This window comes from Conger conger, chromosome 9, assembly GCF_963514075.1.
Source record: "Conger conger chromosome 9, fConCon1.1, whole genome shotgun sequence".
NCBI lineage: Eukaryota > Metazoa > Chordata > Actinopteri > Anguilliformes > Congridae > Conger > Conger conger.
Window position 1 is genome coordinate 34,301,095 of NC_083768.1, and position 23,197 is coordinate 34,324,291.

General features: G+C 41.9%; 3 protein-coding genes across 6 annotated transcripts in view; 1 reads left to right on the top strand and 2 right to left on the bottom strand.

Moving 5' to 3' along the window:
* ssr1 (signal sequence receptor, alpha) lies at window positions 1-6,466 on the bottom strand. Of its 2 annotated transcripts, XM_061254715.1 has the most exons (9): window positions 6,193-6,466; window positions 4,712-4,824; window positions 4,363-4,459; window positions 3,979-4,241; window positions 3,568-3,644; window positions 3,167-3,245; window positions 2,932-3,025; window positions 2,341-2,355; window positions 1-1,700 (listed from the first exon to the last, which is right to left on the bottom strand). In XM_061254715.1, the coding sequence occupies exons 1-9, from the start codon at window positions 6,260-6,262 to the stop codon at window positions 1,633-1,635; spliced, it is 876 nt and encodes a 291-aa protein (XP_061110699.1). In that variant the 5' UTR covers window positions 6,263-6,466; the 3' UTR covers window positions 1-1,632. The 2 variants fall into 2 exon arrangements, with proteins under 2 accessions (XP_061110699.1, XP_061110700.1); XM_061254716.1 differs by lacking the exon at window positions 2,341-2,355 and having other exon boundaries at window positions 6,193-6,465.
* An 890-nt stretch (window positions 6,467-7,356) lies between these two features.
* On the top strand, window positions 7,357-15,736 carry riok1 (RIO kinase 1 (yeast)). Of its 2 annotated transcripts, none has more exons than XM_061255205.1 (17): window positions 7,357-7,556; window positions 8,389-8,617; window positions 8,864-8,954; window positions 9,560-9,629; window positions 9,806-9,848; window positions 9,954-10,046; window positions 10,852-10,964; window positions 11,094-11,174; window positions 11,592-11,678; window positions 11,999-12,136; window positions 12,236-12,339; window positions 12,785-12,891; window positions 13,008-13,073; window positions 13,306-13,425; window positions 13,605-13,658; window positions 14,004-14,138; window positions 14,453-15,736. In XM_061255205.1, exons 1-17 carry the CDS (start codon window positions 7,546-7,548, stop codon window positions 14,561-14,563), a joined length of 1,653 nt encoding a protein of 550 aa, XP_061111189.1. In that variant the 5' UTR covers window positions 7,357-7,545; the 3' UTR covers window positions 14,564-15,736. The 2 variants fall into 2 exon arrangements, with proteins under 2 accessions (XP_061111189.1, XP_061111188.1); XM_061255204.1 differs by lacking the exon at window positions 7,357-7,556 and adding an exon at window positions 7,849-8,046.
* nebl (nebulette) overlaps window positions 15,407-23,197 on the bottom strand; it is a 52,329-nt gene continuing 44,538 nt past the window's right edge. The window contains exons 5-7 of one of the 2 annotated variants that reach the window (XM_061255207.1): window positions 18,440-18,608; window positions 17,363-17,481; window positions 15,407-16,850 (exon numbers count right to left, since the gene is read on the bottom strand). In XM_061255207.1, the coding sequence (XP_061111191.1) occupies window positions 16,674-16,850; window positions 17,363-17,481; window positions 18,440-18,608 (465 nt within the window). In that variant the 3' untranslated portion in view covers window positions 15,407-16,673. Of the gene's footprint in view, window positions 16,854-17,362; window positions 17,482-18,439; window positions 18,609-23,197 lie in introns of both variants that reach the window. The other variant, XM_061255206.1, reaches the window with a different exon arrangement.

The following is a 23,197-nucleotide window of genomic DNA, read 5'->3' on the forward strand; positions in this document are numbered from 1 at the left end:
AAAAGTTAAATCTTTATTTTCAATTTTCTGAATCAAACCAATACATCCCTGCCCACAGACATACAAAAGTTTTAATCAGACTGTACAATATTCAGGAAAACAAAATCTAGTTTCACAAATGACTGCAAAGAAAAAATCATAATTTGGGGGAAATTGAGTGAAAAATATAACTGCATCCAGTAGTCTTACCATAATATGAATTAAAACCAAAACTCTGATCTGATTAGAGATTCATACCCATGATGTGAAATTCATATTCTCCAGAATTCTCAAATTTTAAAATGTAAATTAATAAATAATTGACTTAAATCACAATTTGTAACTGCTTAGATAAGAATCTGCTGGAGTACAATCCAATGACCATAATGTTCAGCATTATGAAATTACAGCAATATAAAAGCAATTACATGCAAACTGGGATTCAGTTACTGCTAAGGGTTTGTAACCAGCTGTAGGTCATTAACCCAACATAACCAAGAAACCAAGGGATTCAACTCCCACGACTCTTAATGTTCATAGTTCTACAGGACTTCACTCAGTAGTGTCAGCATTTAAATCATATCAGCATCTCAGGAACATTTCCACCACCAAATAGGACTTCAAATTACAAGATGCACAGTCATAAATCTACACAGACTGAGTGCACACAGGTGTAATTTTACATTTGGCATTTGTCCCTCTGCAGATCCGGTAGAAATTTCAGTCCATTTTACAGTGCGTTCTCAGCTCAGTTCATTTTCAGCAAGAAAAAAAGTATTTATTATTTTTATTCATTTTGTATTTTAATTTTTTACAACTCTCCTTAAGTCCTTTTCTGCTCAGGAATAGATTCCGACGGACAATTACAGTGAACTCCTCCAAGGAGTATTCAAAGACAAGCAGATCTGAAAAGGACTGAAAGCCAGCATTGTCATTCTGAGTGTAAATCCACCACACTGCTCATTCACAAATTAATACATCACAAAAACATAGCTGAAAATGGTTTAACCGGTTCAGTGCATTTTGAGCAGGGAACTCGGGCCGCAACACCGTAGCGGTATCCCAACATTTGTGCCGCAAATAACCAGTGCAAGAAAAAGCTGGAAAATAAAGCTCTTGGGCCTTCTGCGATACGCTACCTTTAAAAAATAACCTCATCATCTCAGGCCACGCTTCCCATTAACCTTCCCCAAAGAAAAAGGCAACTGCAGACAGAGGCAAAACAAAAACAAAACACGAACCCTGAGCTTCACCCCTCCTGCTCGATACAATACACAGTGCACCAGCTTCCTGTAAACCCCTCCCCCTGGACCGACCAACCAACCAACCAGCCATCTACAGAATACGAAAAATATCAACACAATTCAAAATGGAAGCATTTTCAGGGTTTCATTTTCTAGAGCGAAACTGGAATGAGTTTCTCTATATGAACCAGCTTGACAGTGAAAGAAAAAATGTGATAATTAAATGGTTTTCTTTTTCTGATATTAAAATGTTTTTTCTTTTTCCCCATTATGGAAGTGGTCGCTACCTCTTGGAGGGATGGAGCTTGTGGTAGTTAAAGGACATGTCTGGCTAAGTGACCCCTGGTCCTCACTGGCTTGGCCAGGCTTGTGTGCCTGGCTGCAGGTTGTGACAGTGGTGTGACAGCAGTCACTCGTCCGAGCCGGCAGACCTTTTCTGGGCTCTCTTGCGGGGCGACCGTCTGGGGGAGGCTTTGTCTGCAGAGGAGAAATTCAAACCCTTGACTGACAGGCATAGTGTGTAACAGTGGACATGTAAACTGAATGTTATTTATTTATTTTGTGCCAGCAACTTTGGCAGCTGCTAAAATGAGAAAATGAGAAAAACATACTGCATAAATATAGAAAGGCAATACGTGCGCAATTATTTTCTACTTGAGGTCAAAATATAGCAGGTAAAACTAAATGCCACCCAAAACAGTGATCGAAGAGTGGTCGAAGGTCATGTCATGAGAACACGGGCTTGTCTGCGTTCCCCTGAATTTACGGAAGAGGTGCAGCGATCACACGACTGGGAATACAAACGGGTCTTCCAAACCAAGACACGTAGAGAAATGGGGGGAAATTTAAATAATTTTGGGCAAAGAAAGAGAATGACAAATAAGCCTTGTCAACCTTCTGAGGGTCAATTTCACGATAGGACATTTAAGGAGCGGAGAGAGACTCCACCAGTCACCTTTTTCCCCCCAACCTTTCATTACCTACTGTACTCTGGAGGATGGTGTGTGGGAGCAGCAAACAACGTACTACTTCACTCAAACGGCACAGCCCCTACACATCGCATTCATCACACACTACGCCATCACATAACCCTGAAAGTAGCACTTAGGGTCCTCACCTCGTCTGCTTTGCACTGAGGAGCCAGGGGTGGGGAGAGAGAGATAGATAGAGAGAGAGAACCAAGGGAAGACGGCACAGAGAGTTAGATCACCAGCAAAACCAAGAAGAAAAACCAAGACATTCCAAACCAAGCCATTAACAAGGATTGTATTATTTGCATTGCAATATAGAAAGTTTCCATGCCAATAAATGTGTAAATGAAGAGGAGGAACTGCATTAAGTGCACAGGAAGAGGAAATTACATGCAGCTGCCTTCACTGGAGGAGACAGCAGGTCAGATCCGGGCTGAGGTTACTGAGCCTTGCAGAATAGTTACAGGGAGGAGTGGTTTAACTTACACAGTGCTGATATCATGCAAAGATTGAATAGAGGTTTGATATTAGGACAGCTTTCAGTGCCACCAGAGAGGTACATAGTTGCCATTTTGTTGTCATGTTCTCTTAAACTCAACCGGTTATGCCCTTATGGCCATTGCAGTATGAATCTATAGAACCACACCTACAACCTTCTGCACTGGAGACAACAGATAGTCATATTTGAACTGAAATGAAACCCAACACATGGACAGGCAGTAAAGATTGTGACTTACTGATCTGGTTGAGCGTCTCCTGGGGGATCCAACTCATGTCCACATCGTTGTGGCTGGCCGTCCCCATCTCCACTTTTGCGGCGGGCCTCCTTCTCTGCAGGGTTGCATATAGAGCCACTTACTCCCCATTCCACAACCCTTTCTCCATTATTATCTTCTGAAACACTGCATGTTTGTGTGTGTGTGTGTGTGTGTGTGTGTGTGTGCGTAAGAGAGAGTATGTGCAGTTGATTACCTTCCTGGACTCTAGCAGTTGGTGCAGACCAACCACTACCAACAGACCCAGACCAGACAGGAAAACATACATGAAGATCCTGAGGAAAGGAGGAAATCATTCACAAAATGATGACATCATCATCATCAGGGACAGCAATCTACCACAATTTGCTATTAGAAGTTCTGGATCATTTGTTAATCGTTTACTGAATGCAAACTATATTGCTTTAACTGTTGCGGTATTTAAAACATGGGTAAAAGCCTTCGCTGCTTTTGAATATTGCTGATCCGACTGTGTGAGTGTGTGTGTGTGTGTGAGTGTATGAAGAACACGCACTGTAAATGCTCTGTCCTCCATTATAACTGGCCTACCACCCCTGTGCTGACAGCTGTAAGGCCACAGCGAAGGCCATTGCTTACGTTTCACCATCCAGGCCATCCTCCCTTTCGGTGATGGTCACGGTCTGGTTGAACACGGCGTCCTGGAACACATTGCCCTAAAAGAGCGCAACATAGAAGGTCAATTATCTACCAAACCACACTGTTTTATTGGCCCGCTTAAGAAAGCCACTTGTTCCACCACCATGGAGTTGGATCTCCCTCGTTTAGGAAGGCTTCCATGAAATCCACTGGTAAGCATATGCCTCACTGAGATAAGTGTACATGAACTGCCCCTAACAGTAGGGAAGAGAACAGTGTTGCCCACTTGTCTCTTATGTAATAAGAAACACCCACTGTGCGCGGGTTGAGCAAGCAAGCAAAGCATTCACACAGTTAGATAAGTGACAATGTTTCTAAGGGCTGGGTAGAGCGGAGCTGTTCGCCACTCACGCTGTTGTCCTTGTAGTTGAGATTGATGACCAGGCCGAAGGGGCGCCCGCCCATGGGCTCGGCAGGGATGAAGGAGTACTCAAAGGTAGCCTGCCGTTGGCCTGGCACCACGGTACCCAGCTGGAGGGCCGTGAAGTTCTGTATGTAGAACTGGAAGTCCTGGGGGTAGCGGAAAGAGGCGTCCAGGGACTCCACCACAAACTCTTCACTACCCTTGTTGCTGAAACCCACCAGGAACTTGACAATGTTGTTGGCAGGAAAGTCTAGGTGGAGAGAAGTGAATCCAAAGTGAGCAATAAAGGGGGGGGTGGGGGGGCTGCTGGGTAATGCTTGCTATATGTGAGGATGTTGAAAATATGAAAGTAATTTTGTAGGGGGGCCTACCATCTCCCTTAACAAAAAGAATAGTGGTGTCAGCATTGGGAGAGGCCTTCATCTCCCCTGACGAGGCTTCCTCCTCTTCCTCTTCTTTCTCCTCTGTCTAAAAGTGCACAGATGGTGAAGGGACAAACCATGAAGCCAGCGTTGAAACGGATTTCAGAACTCTGTCGTATGTGGGTGGCTATTGCTCTGTGACCTTGCAACGTCAAGTATTAACTTGTACATTGCTAGTCATTTTTAATCAAGCAGTGCTTAAGTGATGCACAGAATAGAGCACTAAACCAACAATTGTCACCTCCAGCAGGCAAATTAAGCTGCTTAAAGGGTGTGTAGCTCCTGAGTAAAGTCTTACCAACTCTGTATTCTCATCATCCTCAACTTCTGCTTCATCATCTTCATCTTCTGCAGTAACTTCATCTGCTGCCTCCTCATCCTCAGTTGCATCTTGAGCTGCCACTAAAGGACCTGGATAAGGGAGTAAAAATACAGAAAAAAAAGTCAATGCCCATCTACAGATGTCCAATAGTTGTGAAAATAGCCAAAGAAAATATGGGCGTATGATTTCAGTAACTTTAGATAAATACTCCACTTATAACCCTATTACCAAGCACCCATCACAACGAATAACATGTTACGTTATTGTATCGTCAACGCAAGATGATTAAAGACTAAAGATTCCGTTGGATACGGTTATCTATGTCCTGCTTCTCCACTACCTTTCGAAACTGTAGATTAGCTGGATGCATGCACAAGGGAACTTTGCACTGAGATTGGAAACAGCCCGGATATCTTGACCCCCGTACACAGACTAATCATGTTAACTAGTTTTAACTTTTGTCAATGCAATTCAGTAGAGCTAGCTAGCTAATGTGTAGATAGAATCTAGTTAGCCACCTGCAAACTGCTAGCTACACAAATAACCAGATGATCATGCTGCAAGCTATTTCTTACCAAACTAAAGAGCAGAGAGATTATAGTAACGTTGAATTCCCCATTACCAAAGTAAAGGTAGCTCAACCTAGGAGGGCCTCAGGCATGTGAACGTGAGGCATTAGCCTATTAGTAGCTAGCTCCACTAGTCCTGGTCATTAGCATCTAGCGCTAACTGATGTTAGTTATGTTCATTGATTTGGGATTTTCTGTCAACCAGCTAAATTATCTTTGAAGTTAAAAACGAAATTACCAACCATGTTCGATGAAGATGGCTCACTACAACTAGACAGCACCAACCAACCAAAGATGAGCCATTTCCATGCCGGGGATCTAACCAGCAACATGCGGGATGTTTGGGCAACCACAGTGTATCCATCGTATAATAAGGACACGTCAGCCCAAAGGCATGGCTAAATGTGAAGCATTATGCCAAATAACACAATTGGAGTATAATTCAATAACTATTTTGTTGGCTAATGGATGGAAGTCCAGGTGTTACCTAAAACAATATAACTGCAGGGCATCACAGTTGACAGGTGTTGGGGAAATCTGACTAGATTTTCAGCAAAGTAGCTAGCTAGCGTTAGCTGCCTAGCTAGCTAGCTACCATGCTCGTGTGTGATTCATTTTACTTCTGTCTGGTATAAGCTAGCTAGGTTCTACCAAGTACATTAAATTCAACCACTTGTACAATTAAAGAATGTATTCGTATATGATTCATAATCAGTGTATGCCAAAAGCATCAATTTAACAAAAAACAGCCGACAAGCCTGAGAACAATCACCCACAATGAAACGTCAAATAGCATGTCAAAGTGAGCTCTAGCAAGCTAGCCCAAGCAAAGAGCAAATGGCTAGCTAACGTTAACACTTTTCCAGAGCTGTGAGGTAGCCTACTCACCGTTCATAAGAATCGTTGCTGGGAAAGCTAGCAACAACAGCAAAAGTAATTTGGGAAGTAATTTCATCATGATTCTTCGTCCAAATCTGTGCAGACCACTGTCATTTGCAACTCGTACAATGCGAACTGTGTAGTCTAAGCAGAGGGCTGATCGTTCGTGTTCCTATTGCAGATGGCGCATAGTGCTCATCCGGGGAGCTAGCTGCTCTCAGTGACCTGCCTTCATTCTGAGGAGCATTGCCTCACTCCTTTTCAGTTTCACCCTTTCTTACCCAGTACAAGCAATGATGGAGTGCCAAGCGTAGCCCAATTATAGAATTAGAAATAAAATTATTATTAAAAAAACAAAACAACAACACTGGCAGCACTTGTATGACAGCAGAAATGAAACCACACAAGACAACAGCACCCTGCAAACCAGAGCCAAAAATGAATGTATTTTATTTCGAAATAAAAAAATTGCTAATTTATTTAAAACTACACTAACTTACACGATAGCATATTGAGTGAAGGACGTTTACTATTCAAGGCTGTAAATTATAATGTAGGACGTTTCTTGTACGCATACATTAATTTTTACGTGGCCTTTTCCAGCACACTCAGTGAGCACTTTATTATGTATTTATTAGTCTTCTGCAGCTGTAGCCTATCCACTTAGGGGTTGACTCGTTGTGTTCAGAGATGCTCTTCTGCATACCGCTATTGTGATGTGTGGTTATTTGCTTTACTGTCACCTTCCTGTCAGCTTCGACCAGTCTGGTCCTTCTCCTCTGACCTCTCTCATTAACAACGCGTTTCTGCCAGCAGAACTGCTGCTCACTGGATGTTTTTGTTTGTTTGTTTTTCGCACCATTCTCTGCTAATTCCAGGCACTGTTGTGCGTGGAAATCCCAGGACATTAGCAGTTTCTCAGAGACTGAAACCACCCTGTCTGGCCCCAAAAATCATCCCATGGTCAAAGTCACTTAGATCACATTTCTTCCCCGTTCTGATATTTGGTCTGAAAAACAGCTGAACCGCTTCACCATGTCTGCATGCTTGTATGCATTTAGCACTGCCACATGATTGCCATGATTGCATTAACAAGCTGGTGCATAGGTCTACCTAATAAAGTGATCACTGAGTGTATATCAAAAAGGAATCCTCTAATCTGACACCCTCGAGATCTCGAGCTGAACAATTATTTTCGCTACTATGGCTTCCAGTTTGTTTTCATTCGAAATAAATAAACAGTCTTCATGAAATGCATCTATGTTGTTAAATATTGTAGGATAGAAATTAAAACTTCCTTTCAGATTCTGCTTTGTACATTTTATAGGCCTAGCCTAAGGGCGATTTTAACGGCACTAACTAATGATGTGGTGGTAAGTTGCAAGTATAAACAATTTGCTTAGGCTATTGCATTCATTAGTTTTTATTCATATTGTGTACTAGTTGATAGGCTACTACGGCTAGAATAACTCATTCAAGTAAACTTCAGCCCCATGCAAAATATATATATTTTTATATTTCGTAGTTTGACAATGTTTATCATCCGTAACGTAAGTTGTATTGTGCTGGTTGGAGACGTTCCGAACAGAAATAGCCTGTCCTGCATCAAAAGTAAAATAATGCTCAAACGCGTTTTAGATGCCCTGTCGTAGGATGCAACTTGAGCCTCGGCGGTTTCCGTAACCACGTTGTTGAAATTACACAGGAAGAAACGTGCGGTGCGATCTGCCACACCATAGACAGCTCCCTCTGGACGAAAAATCTATATTTTGGCATTTGAAAATAGATTTCCCATTGTCAAATGGTCATGTCTGTGGCACAGATTGTACCGGGCCAGTTTGACGACGCTGATGAATCTGAAGGGTCTGTATCGCTTTGGTAACAATTAGCATCCTAGCTAATTTGACAGCATTGTGGAATATGGATTCTGGTGCACTGTTAAATGATCGCTAGTTTGTTGATCTTTAACGTTAGTTTGTTCCAACTGTATCAGTGATATTATTAAGTACTGTATGTCCCCATGGTCCCCATGGACGTAGCAATACGTAAGAATTAGTTAGCTCAATATGGCGATATGGATTACTGTTAGTTGAGTTACTGTAAATAGCTAACGTTCGCTAGCGTGTAATTTAGCTAACACAGTAACTTAGCTTCACTGCATGAAAACAAATTATCGAAGAACATGTTCTCCTTGTCTCTGTGCAGTGAGGAGACCCATTGTGACCCACCGACTGGAGAAATACCGCCGCTACTGGTGGAACTAAGTGGTGTGAACCTGAGTGCACAAGTTGACCGTAGTGAGGAAGACGACGACGACGACGACGACGAGGAGGATGATGATGATGATGATGACGACGACGATTGGGATTGGAGTGAGAATGGGAGAGACTTAACCAAGCGCTACACATCCCTGAGAACAGGCCTTAATCAACAGGTAACAGTTATGGTAGATGATCCCGTATTAGTACATCATATCGGACTACCATGAAACGTATAATGTTAAGTCGTTGTCATTTTTACGTGCATCAAGCAACAGGACATACAGTGTTTTGTTCAGTTTAATCAATACTGAAGCAGTTGGGTTGGTAAGCATTACCTTTAGAAAACAAATGTAGAAAAACTGCTATCTGATCAGCTCCGATGTAGTGATTGACGTATTGTGATTGTCCCCTTTTTTTAGTCGAATAAACAAAGTGCCAGCAGCAAATCAGCGAAGATGTCTACCCCCACTGACAAGGCACTGAGGAAATTTGAACATAAAATAAACCTGGGTGAGGCCAAGAATTCTGTAGAGTGGTATTCTATTACACTAACATAGTTTGTTAATGTTGTTCTACATACAATCACAGACAACGGAATGCTGCTCAGATATCTCAGGTGGATGTAAGCATGCTCTCTTGCTCTGGGTAAATTAAAAGTCATGACAAAATGATCATGTAGAAGTGAATGACATGGAAAGTAGTAAATAACTGTTTGTGTGTATGTATTTTGGAATCCAAGGTGATATGATGTGTTCTGGCAAAACTAAGATTAAATCACAAGACTAGAAACCAAATGCTTTATTTGAATTGAAAACTTCCATGGTAAAAGACAAAACTGTCAACTGGCACTTCAACAATCAACAGAAATACAACTGTTCTTGTTCAGAATTGGTCCATTCTGTGATATTGACTGAAAATACTGTCAGCAGTTGTTAGCAGTAATTGCAAGTATGAAGTATGTAATGTTCTTTACTAGTGCATACTGCTATGGTCTTGATAAAATGGAGATGGAACTTTGAATCACATCATGCACTTTACCTACAGACACAAGTGTCTTTGAACCACGTGTATAATGATGAAGCACAACCTAATTACCTACAACCTTGCTTTCCCAGATAAACTGAACTATGCCGATTCCGTGATCAACAAAGTGACCGAGATGCAGAGGCAAAGGGAAGCAGACGCGTATGTAAACACTTTCACTCTGTACTCTGGCACTTATTATTATTATTATTATTATTATTATTAATAATAATATAGTAAATGATAGCAATCATATAATATTATTATATTTTTTATTACATATTTAGGGTTCCATCAGTACTGGTGCCCTTTGGTCTTAGAATCTATTTGTTCTTTAGGTATCGAGTGAAAGACAAATCAGACAGGGCTACTGTGGAACAGGTAATGAATATTAATAATCCACAATTATTTGTAACTAATCTACAAAACAAAAACAAACAAAATGATATCCTTTGTCATTCCTCGTTCTTTTTTCTCCTTGGCCAGGTTTTGGACCCGAGGACTCGAATGATCCTCTTCAAGATGCTGACCAGGGGGGTGATCTCAGAAATCAATGGATGCATCAGTACAGGCAAGGAGGCAAGTGTCTTCATCACAAACTGTTATTCCATTACTATGCAGCCACTGTTGAGGAGCTATAGAAGTTAACCCTTTAATGTGCAAGATTACAAATGAGTGATTAGAATCTTTGTAACTGATCATTCTAAGGCTGATGTATAGTAAAACTTTGAAGAAAGAAAAACAAGCCTTCTCCTCAAATGGTTAAAAATGCATTTTGACTCTCCAAGAGTGGCGGAAATTGCTTTCTTTTTCATTCATTCACCTTTGTTTAATTGGGAGGTTGCACTAGAATGTTATTTAAATATCAAGTCCATTATGAAATTTAGTCTTCCCTGATTAACTTGATTAAGGACTGGCGTTTCAGAAGCACAATGGAATTTCTTCCTCAGGGCAATTTGAATCAGGAGGAAAGTTCCTAGCAGTATTACATTACATTTTATTTAGCAGTTACAAAACATACAAACATACAAACAGTGCATATCAAGGTCATACAACAAACAACTGAACACATCAGATAGGGTACAATTCACATATGATTGGATGTACATGATCATATGTCCAGTACACACGGTAGGTAGGCCAAGTCTGTAACTGCTATACCAAGACATCTATTTGAAGAACTACAGTACCGAGACCAATACAAATTCAAGTCCTAGATGAAGGTACAGAATACAGGGTATAAAATACAGGGGCCAAAAATAGACAGGTAAAAAAAAAGACCCTCAAAGGAGTTAAGGTACAGTACACTGCTTTATATCCTAACCGGTGTTTGAATGAATGGCATTCTTGACGTGCTGTTTCTACCGCCTTCCCTTCTGTACAGGCAAATGTTTACCATGCAGGCACCGCTGGGGGAGAGAGCAGGGCAATCAAAATCTATAAGACCTCTATTCTGCAGTTCAAGGACCGGGACAAGTATGTCAGTGGGGAGTTCAGGTGAGACATGCGTTGCCATGGTTTTGCGTGGCTCTCTATTTTCAGTGATGGATTAATGCCGAGGTCTGACCGGGACTGACCAATGACCACTGTCCATTACTATGAGCACTGACCGCGTATCTCCCCCAGGTTCCGTCATGGCTACTGCAAAGGAAACCCAAGGAAAATGGTACGGACCTGGGCAGAGAAGGAAATGAGGAACTTGATCAGGTGAGCTTTGGAAAGACCATTGTTTGCTTGCCAAATGTGCTTTTCAAAATGTGAATATGCAAAGTTGAATAAATTCTTTTCAGTCTTTTGTTCCCATGAAGTGTACTAGACTCATGTGAAAGCTGGCATTTAGGCTGTCAATCTTGATTGACAATAACATTTAAATGAGGCTGTGGGATAATCCAGTGGGTCCATTTGGAGGAAGGTGGTTTTGTGGGAGTTACTGAAATTTTATTTTTCAATGCACTATACAAGGACATGTTTCATACTACCATGGTTTTGCAGCATGAAATTTGATTGCTGATAAAATCTCAGTTTGAACTGTATGAATTGTAAATTCAACCCTGAGGATGTACTTGACACACAGATGATAATAATAATAAAAAGTAATGGTTTTGTGCGTGTGTTGGTCATCAGGCTGCAGACCGCCCAGATCCCCAGTCCAGAACCAATAATGCTCCGCAGTCATGTTCTCGTCATGGGCTTCATCGGCAAGAACGACATGTACGTATCTGACAGGGCATTCTGGGATACCGCAGGAAGCATGTAAATAGATAATACTTTAAAGCATTCATACTGTGAAAGCAGCTTGTTTGATCGTTCACCTTTCATTTATAAACCATATAAACAACCGCAGTTGTTTGACTAACATTAGAGAACCAAAAGCTCACACAAACCAGAGCTTAGACCAACTACATTTAAGACTTTCATCCTTTTCGGGCCCTGAAACATGATTGTGTTGGAAGTTGTGAGGTTTGTACTGATGGTTGGAAGCTGGCGGCGTTGTGTAGCGTAGCTGATGACGCGTGTGTCTCCTGCCCCAGGCCGGCCCCGCTGCTGAAGAACGCGGTTCTGTCCGAGTCCAAGGCGCGGGAGCTGTACCTGCAGGTCATCCAGAACATGAGGAGGATGTACCAGGAGGCCCGGCTGGTTCACGCCGACCTCAGCGAGTTTAACATGCTGTGAGTTTAACGCTCCTCCCGTACACAGGAAGCTCAGGTCTCATCCGCTGCAGTGTGTCTTACCAGCTCCGCTCTGTTTATTTCTGCTTCTGTGTGAAGGTACCACAACGGTGACGCCTACATCATTGATGTGTCTCAGTCTGTGGAGCACGACCACCCACACGCCTTGGAGTTCCTGCGAAAGGACTGCTCTAATGTCAACGGTGAGCATGACCACAGCCAGCAGGCTGTTAGGGACTGTTCTCACAGGGCGCGGTCATTGTTATTTTCAATGGGATGTTGCGACGGGGAATTTGGAGACAAACCACAACCCTAGACGGTCACGCTGTCACCTCTTGGCAGTTGTATTTTTTCAACATTTTCCACTTGATGCCACTGTACTCAACCACTAGGGCTTAAGTTCTCTCCGTTGTTCTTGTTTTCGTGATCAGCTCTGAGCAACTGCAGTCTTGCTGATAATGTTGCCATAGAAACGATTGGGCAAATAAACAGATTTTAAAAGCAGATGAACCTGACCTGTGGGAATGGCCCGCTAGCCCACGTGCACTGAGGGATGGAACGTGTGTGAAATTCCCTCCCGTAAGTCCCGAGGTATTGTCAGGTGAATCTGACTGATCGATTGCTTTTAATCAATGTGACCTCTCACAGACTTCTTCATGAAGCACAGTGTCGCAGTAATGACGGTCCGGGAGCTGTTCGAATTTGTCACTGACCCCTCCATCACCGATGACAACATCGACCAGTACTTGGAAAAGGTCAGAAGGGCAGACCTTCCTCTTTGGAATAGGCCGCAGAGCCTTGGTTACTGTGTGTTTGTTCATTGCCGTCATTGCAGGCACTGTAGCGCCGTGTTTGCTGTTTTTCGCTGCAGGCAATGGAGGTTTCTTCAGACAGGACAGCAGAAGAAAGGTCAAATCAGGACAAGGTTGATGAAGAGGTAAAGGCTAGCTTCTGAGCATAATACAGATCTTGCTTGAACCCAAACACTAAACATATTCTTAAGCATGACACTAATCCCCGCCGTAATACATGACGATAGCACTTAGTACCAGACCTCTAGAGCACTATCTCCTGTGTATTGTAATTTATTTTGAGTGAAGAAGAAACTGATCTAGGATAGCAAGCAAGTAAAATGCCTGAGTGTTTCTCACGTTATTTTTCAATGGCAGGTTTTCAAGAAGGCCTACATCCCTCGCACGCTGACTGAGGTCACACACTACGAGCGTGACGTTGACCACATGATGAAGATGAAAGAGGAGGAGTCTTCGCTCGCCGCGCAGAACGACAACGTGAGTCGGGTCATGAATCTGCATGGATACAGAACCACACCCAAACCGGCCCGGTGGGCCTCATGCTACGGGTTGGAGAGTGAACTCATCTGCCAACTTATTTATAAAGGCCCAAAAGGAGCCAGCTTAAAGGAAAATGCTCAGTATTGCTGTGCTCATAGGGTGTTTCTGTCTGACAGATCCTGTACCAGACTGTCACAGGACTAAAGAAGGACTTATCTGGTGTGCAAAAGGTAGGTGCTAAAGCTAAGCCATTCTCTTACCTCAGAATTCAAGCATGCGATTCTCAAGTTGTTCTTTCTGAAATGTGTTTTAAGAAATGCTATGGAAGATGGCATTGTCTCTGCTCCTTGGTTTTCAGGTTTGCTGTTGAACAGACCGTAAAATTGCTCACTGCACTCTGGGGGTTTTTGTGACTTTTTTTCATGGAGGGACTGTCTCCTGAATTCTGTCAGTATTCATCCTTGACTAATTAGATTCCAGTGTTCTGCTCACTGAACTGTGCTTGCAAAGGGGAACAAAAACAGTTGAATTGAATTATGGCTGAAATGAAATTGTCCCTCTGCACCCCTCTTCAGGTACCGGCTCTGTTGGAGGACTGTGAGGAGGAGGAGGAGAGTTTGGGTTCTGAGGAAGAGGGAAGTGAGGGGTCTGAAAGCGATGATGAGTCCAAGGACAAGGATGGCGAGGACGTATCACAGGTCGACAAGAAGGTCAGTCTAACCTCAGCAGGACATAGAGGGGAAGTGACTGTTAATATGGACTAAAATACAGGATGTGGATTCATTTCTTCATGACATAAACACTTTGTGATAGATTTATTTTTATGTCAAAAAAGCCTGTTATATATGAGGAGAATGTGGTGTTATTACAGTTTTTCTGAATTGTTAAAACATTGTGTCTGTTAACCGGCTGGGTTTAATCAAAGTCTCTGCTCGGGGGTAGTTTGAATAGCAAAAAGGCTCTTGAGTTTAGTGCATGACATCATGCACAATTGACACAATGTGGCCTCCTGTTTTTTTTTTAGGCAAAAAAGAAATTGGTAAAAGATGCCCAGAGAGAGAAGAGGAAGAACAAGGTACCAAAACATGTGAAGAAGCGCAAAGAGAAAGTGGCTAAAATGAAGAAAGGAAGATAGAGGAGGAAGATGAAAGAAGTCTGACTGTATTTCAAGCTGACTCGACTCCTCCACCCACAAGGGGGCAGCATTAAACATGCCTTTGGTTATCCTGTCACTTTTACACTCCAGACTGACAGGCTTTTCAAACCATGCTGACATGAATGAGTACAGAAATAAGTCTGTTGCTTCCACCTATTTACACAATGTGTAGTGTGGTCAACAGCAGGCTCTAACATCAGAATTCTATTGAACTGGAACTAGCTCTGAAGATCCTATTTAGAGGGCCTTGTCTTCACAGGAATTGTGACAACAGAAGTTATGAATTGGAGGTATTCCTCCAAAAGGTACTGCTCCAAAAGATTTTTAATTTGTGACACCGTCTGTGTTGCCTCGAACACACTTTATTTAAATTGTCTTTACATGTTTGCAAAATGAAACAGATTATGTATGTTGTGGCTCAGCATAACAGAATAAATGTCCACATTTTATTTGATGGTCCACTATGTACAATCTTTGACAGAATATTGGTGAAATGCCACTTTTTGCATCTCAGTTGGGTTATGCTCGAATAACATTCTCATTTGATCTATGACACTATTCGTGAAAATTGATGTTCGAGACAATCTTGGCACTCATCCCCACTGGTCACAATGAAAATAAATGCCCAGGAAAGATTGCGCTGGATGGTGTATGGAACATTAATTTTAATTTTCACTGGGTTTTTATTATTTTTTTCTTTTGCTGTGAAACCTGAAATATTACCACATATTAATCTTTTTCATATTGCAGTAAAAGCCCTGAATACAACTTTGTATAGGATTAAAGAACATTCATAAAATAATCGAGTCATGAAATGCAACCCAAGGTTGACAAAGCTGTTTATTTCTTTACATGGGACACTGCAATATACAAAAAAAACATCACCAGACAGTATGCAACAGCTCTTGATTTCTAATCATTGACTTCAACTTTTGACCAGTGATTACACTCCCAACATTGGAAGGGATCATTGCAGCTGCCAGTGAATAGACAGGAATGGGATATAAATTCTTACGGTATGCTTAAGTCTGTCTCTGTTAATTTCTTTTGATTAATTCCTTGATAGTTACTGAAAATGATGTAAACCTGTTATACAGTTAGTTCAGGGTATATAGCATAGTTGCTAAATAAAGCTGATGGCAATAATGTGTATCTTAATGTTTCTTTTTGTTTTTTGGGGGGTTTTTTTAACCAGCATTGTGCTTCCTAGAACTGCTTTATTTGGCTGAATTACTTTGTACAGTAAACATCATTTGTTTCTACATCTATTTGGAAATTAACTGTCCACCACACAGGTCATCTGTTTGTGATGTGAAAGCACAAACAAAATGTGTCATTTTGAAATTTCTGAGGCAGTTACACACTCACCCAGCCCTGCTCTAAACAGTGTTCCCTAAATGTAAATTTCTAAAAGCCCAATTCAAAAACTGCTGAAAGAGGTAAGGTTTTTTCCTCTTATGTCACAAAAGTCTTATCATCACGTGACAAAATATGAGAGTTCATTGTATACTGTACAGAAAGTTAACTGATCCTTAACAGCCGTACAGAAGATAGAAGAGTTTCCACTTAAGACTCATTATGCACTCAACAGGAGTGCACAAAGGTGTAGGACTGAGTCGACTGTTTCTGTCCACACTCAGCAAGTGCCCAAATCTCAGCATGGAAAAATTATAAGCTCACAGCAGGAAGTGACATCAACCATCAACCGCCACAGATAACACTTGTGGAACAGGCTAGCACAAATGTGTCTGTCCAGTTACTGATGGGAAATTACACAAAGCAGTGTGTGTTAAAGGAGATGGCAGACGGCTACTGTACAGCATGAAGGGACATTTATGAAAAAGAAACTCAAAAGCTTAGTGTTGCTGTATGAAGCAACACCATGCATGTAAAAAAAGATGGGGCAGGTGGGTACTATTCTCATCTCTGGTTATGGAGGGGTGTAGTATGTGCTTCTAAAGATACATAGATGGGCATTGCAAAGAAGACAGATAAGTGTGCTTGGTATATTATCTTCAGAATAAAAGTTCCTGCTACACCTCCCCACCAGGACCACGTGACCCCGTGGGACAGTTCCAGGGGGCCCGTTCTAGTTGATGCTCTCTATGTAGTTGGCTGGGAGCATGCCAGATTTGCCCGTCCTCTGCACAGTGCCATACATCCAGCCCTCGTCGATGGGCTGCACATTCAGGATGATGTCACCGTCCCTGAAGGACACCTCGTCGTGATCCTGTGCTGCATAGTCGTAAATGGCTCTGTACACTCTCTGCTGTAGGGACATACCAGGAAGCCATTTTTTAGTGTGCAATATTAACCAATAATAAAAAAAAACAGGATCATTTTGTCTTCCTATTTTAAAATGTCAATTTGAATGAAGAACTATAGAAATTGTGGGTACCTATGTGTCTTTCCCCATTGACAGAATTAATTTGTATTTGCTTAGCTGATTTTTATTTTATTTTGTGCAAGATAATTCTGGCTATAACAGCATGCCCCTGTGTTCTACTGAGGTCTTCCAGCTAGATGCTGAGCTCAGATATGGGTGTATTGTGTTCAGACCATAGACCGTATAAAAATGGTTCAGACACAAAGGTCATTGGGACAGTAAAATAATTAAGTGAAAATGATGTTGTGCATACCCATTATTGAACACTGACTTTACATTACAAGGTGTTACATTTTCAGGAACACCTCAGGATAAACTGGAGAACAGAAGTGACATTACAAATATGAAGGAATCAGGAGGATCATGGCACAGGATAGGGAACTGGGACTCACCATGGGGGTAGGGTGTGGGGGGGACTGCACAGATCTCATAGAAGACATGCTGGTCTGGTGCATGTAGCCATACCCCTGTGGGTGTGTGCTGGGATGGTATGCTCCAGGTAGCACAGGGGCTTCAGTACAGACAAACAGATGGACAGACAGGGCAATATTTAATGCTGTGCTTGGTACATCATGCAAAGTTATTTACTCATACCAACCTCAAACATAGTCATGATTATCTAGATCTACATCTTGAAGGAAATTAAGCACACTGAGTTTCACAGTATGATTTTAAATGTATTATCATATAATGAGCAACATGATGACCTGACTATAAGAAAAAGTAGACAGATTAAATCAGCTAAGCAAATGTTTTAGAAATCTACTTCTCAACCAGAGAGCTACTATATCTCACTTCGCCTGTTTCTCACTTAGAAAGCACAATGCATTTTGTGTGAAGGCCTGTCAAATGTTGGTGAAATGTTGGTAAATGGTTGATGAAAGGTTGGTAAATGGTTGATGAAAGGTTGGTAAATGGTTGATGAAAGGTTGGTAAAAGGTTGGTGAAATGTTAGTAAAATGTTAGTAAAAGGTCAGTGAAATGTTGGTAAAAGGTTGATAAAAGGTTGATGAAAGGCTGGTGAAAAGTTGGTGAAATGTGGTGAAAGGTTGGTAAAAGGTTGGTGAAATGTTGGTAAAAGGTTGGTGAAATGTTGGTAAAAGGTTGGTAAAAGGTTGTTAAAATGTTGGTAAAAGGTTGGGAAAAGGTCAGTGAAATGTTGATAAAAGGTTGATAAAAGGTTGGTAAAAGGCTGGTGAAACGTTGGTGAAATTTGGTAAAAGGTTGGTGAAAGGTTGGTGAAATGTTGGTAAAAGGTTGGTACAAGGTTGGTGAAATGCTGGTAAAAGGCTGGTAAAAGGTTGGTGAAATGTTGGTAAAAGGTTGATAAAAGGTTGATGAAAGGCTGGTGAAAAGTTGGTGAAATTTGGTAAAAGGTTGGTGAAATGTTGGTAAAAGGCTGGTAAAAGGTTGGTAAAAGGTTGTTGAAATGTTGGTAAAAGGTTGGTAAAAGTTTGATGAGACCTCACCAACAATAACCCCAGGCCTTCGCTCCACCTCCACCATGTGTGAGTGCATCCCTCTGTATGGGTCGCTGGTCATCTGATGGTTCCTCCGTACCCGCTCAAAACTGGGCTCATCCATCCCAGGCACAAACCCTCGCCCCCGCGTCCTCTCAAAATCCTCGTGGTACTTTGCCTGTCAGGCAAAAGGCTGCATGAATTGGAGCTTCTGACAAATGAGACATTAATATGAGTCACTACCACATCCTCAGGCTTGTCAAGAAGTTGTAATAAATTACACAGCATCCAATTAATCAACTGAGCACCAGCCCCTCTTCTCAACCACACACACACACACACACACACACACATAGATACACAATGATTGTTGAGTGCATTTTTTTTTTTCAGGAAAACAAATCCATACAGAAAGTTAAAGGCATACTAATTCTGAAAGTCAAGGAGTCTTTTGGATTTAGGCATGAGCTCCCTGCCCGGGACCGGTAGAATCTTTCATAAACATAAGCAGTATGTTAGTAGGACCAAGCTACCACGGCCAGCCGGCTGACAAAACTGAATTTAGCTAATACCGCAGCTAATTAATGTTACTGATTAACGATTAACGGTTAGCCACCAAGGCTAATCTCTAGAAAACCCAGCTCACCGCTGTAGTAGCCAATCGCTTCCCAATGACCCCCCTCCTCCTTCTTTTGGATCATAGACCATATAAACTCAGTGTATTGGACACATGCTTTTCAGACAGAGAGAGCTTTTCCAGAAGAGGCCCGAGCTGTTTTTAGAATAACAAATACAAGTAGAAGTGAACACAGACACATGTTGCCAAAGTATCATAGTTATGACTGAGCATGTTGGTTTTATAATATTTTGAAAATCCTCCAGTTTGCCTTTAAGAATAGGGGGTGTACATTATTTTGTGAAAAATGTAAGAAATCACCCACATTTCTTCTCTTAACAATTCCATCAAACTCACATTTGTACTTTCTTTGTATTCAATTTTTTTCCTGATTTCATGCTCTGCATTCCCCTTGCTCTGAATAAGAGCATCTGCTTAAACGCGTAATTGTGATGTTTTTCCTGAGGCTGACAATGCAAAATGGGACTAAGAACCAACAGAAATGTCAGGAAGGAGGGTTACACAACAAACCTCACATTGAACAGAAATATATCCCATTTTGGCATCTAGCAGACTTTTAGCCAGGGTGAAAAAACACCCATTATGGAAATATGATTTATTGCTACTCTTTATGCCACAAGAGGGAGCTGTGAAACAGACAGCAATTAAGCATAAAACATGACAGGATGGAACATGCCCAGGTTACTGAAGGTTATCAGTCCGTTTAAAGGAGAAAATAAATACCTCATTCAGAACTTCAGTGGCAATAATGCAACATGAAACTTGGCTGTTATGTCTTTGGGCAAAACAAAAGTTATCCCGAAAATAAAACAAGTTAAGTGTCTCATGATACCCACCTATTCCAAACCAGATCAGTGAAATATCCATATCCATAAGTTACTTCATCTCGACATTCACAAGGATGTTCCCTTGAGTTTTACCATTAAATATGTATTCATGAATAATTTTGAGGCTCTACATCAGGGATCATGAAATCACATTCCTCGAGGTCTGTGGACTGCTGGTTTTCCATCTTCCCTTTACCTGGGAGTCAGGTGTGAAGACAGGCTGGTCAATCAGTAGAGCTAATTGTTCAGCTAATTACCTGGGAGAAAAGAAAACCAGGGCCAGATTTGGATTTGAGGTCTAGATTTGATGATGGCTGTCCTACATGGTCAATTAAAAGAATTATAGTTTGCTGAGCATTACAAACAGGCAGTGATGCAATAATATGGATACCAATCAATACTGGGTCTCAAGCAGAACCTGCATCATATCTAGCCAACATATTCTTCAATAACCTTTGGTTCACACTACACATACAGACTTACTGCTGTTCTTACACCCACTCACTGCTAACTGAGTATGAGTTCTCTGCTGTAGGAACAAAATGCCTGTCGGACAAGAATAAAAAAAAAGAAAAATCTGTCCTACGTAATTACTGTAACAGACTACATCATTACGTGTCTCCAAGGGCAACTTGAACCTTTGTCTTCATCTCTCTCATGCATGATACTAATGGATCTAAGATCAAATGGAACAGCTAGGCCTCTCCAATATGCATGGAAGAATGTAAATGTTGACATTCACACTGAATGCTAAATTCAAGAGGCAGCAACAGAAGGGAGAATTTCATTTGTGTCGAGGGTAATTGACAGTATAATGTAAAAATATCTTCATGTGTTTTGACGAGGCTCCAGCAGGGAGCCCTGCGTTAGCGAGGTTCGGTTTCCGCTGAGTCACAAACCGCTTGGCAAACACATACTGTTTTTACCGGCAAAATACAGAATACTGAAGGGAAGGATCTCTGATAGTCCGTTTTTCCATTCCCCTTTCTTTGCAATCAGGAGTATTATGAGCTTTTCCTGGTACATTATTAATGGCATTGCACTGATACCAGCATTTAAGTAATGCAAAGTGCCCTCTCAAGGCTTGGAGGTGTTAGGACAAGTAAAGGCTGGGATTGATCTTAAAGCTCTGAAAAGAGCCATAAATCACCTTGCTTACCAACCCATTACAGGTTTGATAGGCCATTTACTCAAAATATTGTATTGTATTGTCTGTATACACAATGCATGTGCTTATAACCTCACATGTAAGCTAAACAACGTACAGCCAAATAATTAGGCTACATTATTGTAATAACACTTCAAGCAAAAAATATAGACACAAGTAAGTGCTCACATCAGCTTTTTCACACTGAGAAGGGGGTATTGTGCGACAGCATCACATTTGCATAACTCAGAGAGAGGCACAATTACAGCAGTTAGGCATTATAATGTGTGCCCCTGCAGCAGAACGAAGCAGTGACCCGAGCACTCCTCCACACTGTTCCTGGACCCCGGCCAGCCCCTATGAGAATGCCGCAGGTGACACCCAAAGCAGCGGACCCTTCCGGAAAGCTGCAGATTCATCTCAGAGAATAACTGCCGGTGGATGACTGTTCCATGACTGTCTCGGGGAATAGAGTGGATAGCAATATCAGCTTGGGTCACACTCCCCCATCCATTACACACACAAACACACACACACGCACTGTATATTGGACTTTCCCATATTTTATCCATATACATATTTTAGATACACTAACTGAGCACTTTATTAGGAACACCTGTACATCTGTAGAGGAGCTACAGTTAATGTTCACATCAACCATCAGAATGGGGGGAAAATGTGATCTCAGTGACTTTAATCGAGGAATGATTATTGGTGCCAGACAGGGTGGTTTGAGTATCTCAGAAACTGCTGATCTCCTGGCATTTTCACACACGCTAGTCTCTAGAGTTTACTTGAAATGGTGTGGAAAAACAAAGAACATCCAGTGACAGTTCTGTAGACAGAAATGCCTTGTTAATGAGAGAGGTCAGAGGAGAAAGGCCAGACTGGTCAAAGCTGAAAGGAAGGTGACAGTAACGCAAATAACCACACTGAACACACAACAAGTCAAACCTCTAAGTGGATAGGCTACAGCAGCAGAAGACCTAATAAGATACTCACTGAGTGTAAATACTGTGTATATATACATGCTATGCATACATTATATACTGTACACCCATACAACCTTAAATCCAACATGAACACACAACAAGGAGCCTCATTATTATTATTATTATTATTATTATTATCCCTTTCTATCGCTCTGCCTGTGAGGTCAAACAGAAAGAAAATGGCTGCTTGGCTGTGTGAATTAAACGCTAATAAAAGTAACACACGGAGGGAGCCTGGAAGGAGCTCCATGACATAGGACAGAGGTGAAGGGCAGCCGTCCACACACACGGGATCCATTGGCATTAGATCATAGGCTTACTTCACATTCACACTCACACCGCACGTTACATTCAGCAGACACTTTTATCCACAGTGACTTACACACCTCACAGTGTTTTCATGTGCAGTTCATTTATACAGCCAGCTGACAAGGGAACAACACTACCTCCCAGTCACCGGGCATATTGCTGACTTCACGCTTTCCCTTTCAGACACACTCTCCTGTAGGTCTGACAAAGTGAATCCCCCCCCCCCCTCCCCCATTTCCCTGATTCATCAACAGACAGGCATGACAAAGCTGGTCTGTGGCATCCAGAACTAATTGCCTGATTTGATATATTAATGATAATCCGCTGGCATATATAAATACATAAGGTAAAGAGAGGCACAATATTATTGAATGGGAAATAATTTCTACTTCATTAGATAGGTCTGTAAACCAAAACGTCATGTATTTTATCCAATAAACTAGAGATATATTTTCCATTCGAGAACATCACACCTTTCATAATCCTTCATTGCTATATCATGTAAGGTTGCACGTCTCTGATTGTTGCTAGAGCACGGATTTTATCTCCCGCTTGTGCATGCAATCACACACTGAGCATCCTGCGTCCTCTCTGCGGGCATGAGTAAGTGAGTGTGCTTTGCCTCCCTGCCTGGGACACTGAGGACGCGCAGCTGGGCCCACGAACAGACGGCAAGGTGAGAGAGCCGGGTCGAGCAGGGGAGCGCCGCTCCTTCCTTAACGACGGCAGAGCCTCACGCCGGCTGACAGAGCGACGCAGCGGCTCAGCTGCTCCCCCTGAGAGCGACACACCGGGGACTCTGTGCAGCAGTGACGGGGTCCTGAGTGCTCCGCCGCTAACGAACGCGCTCAGGAC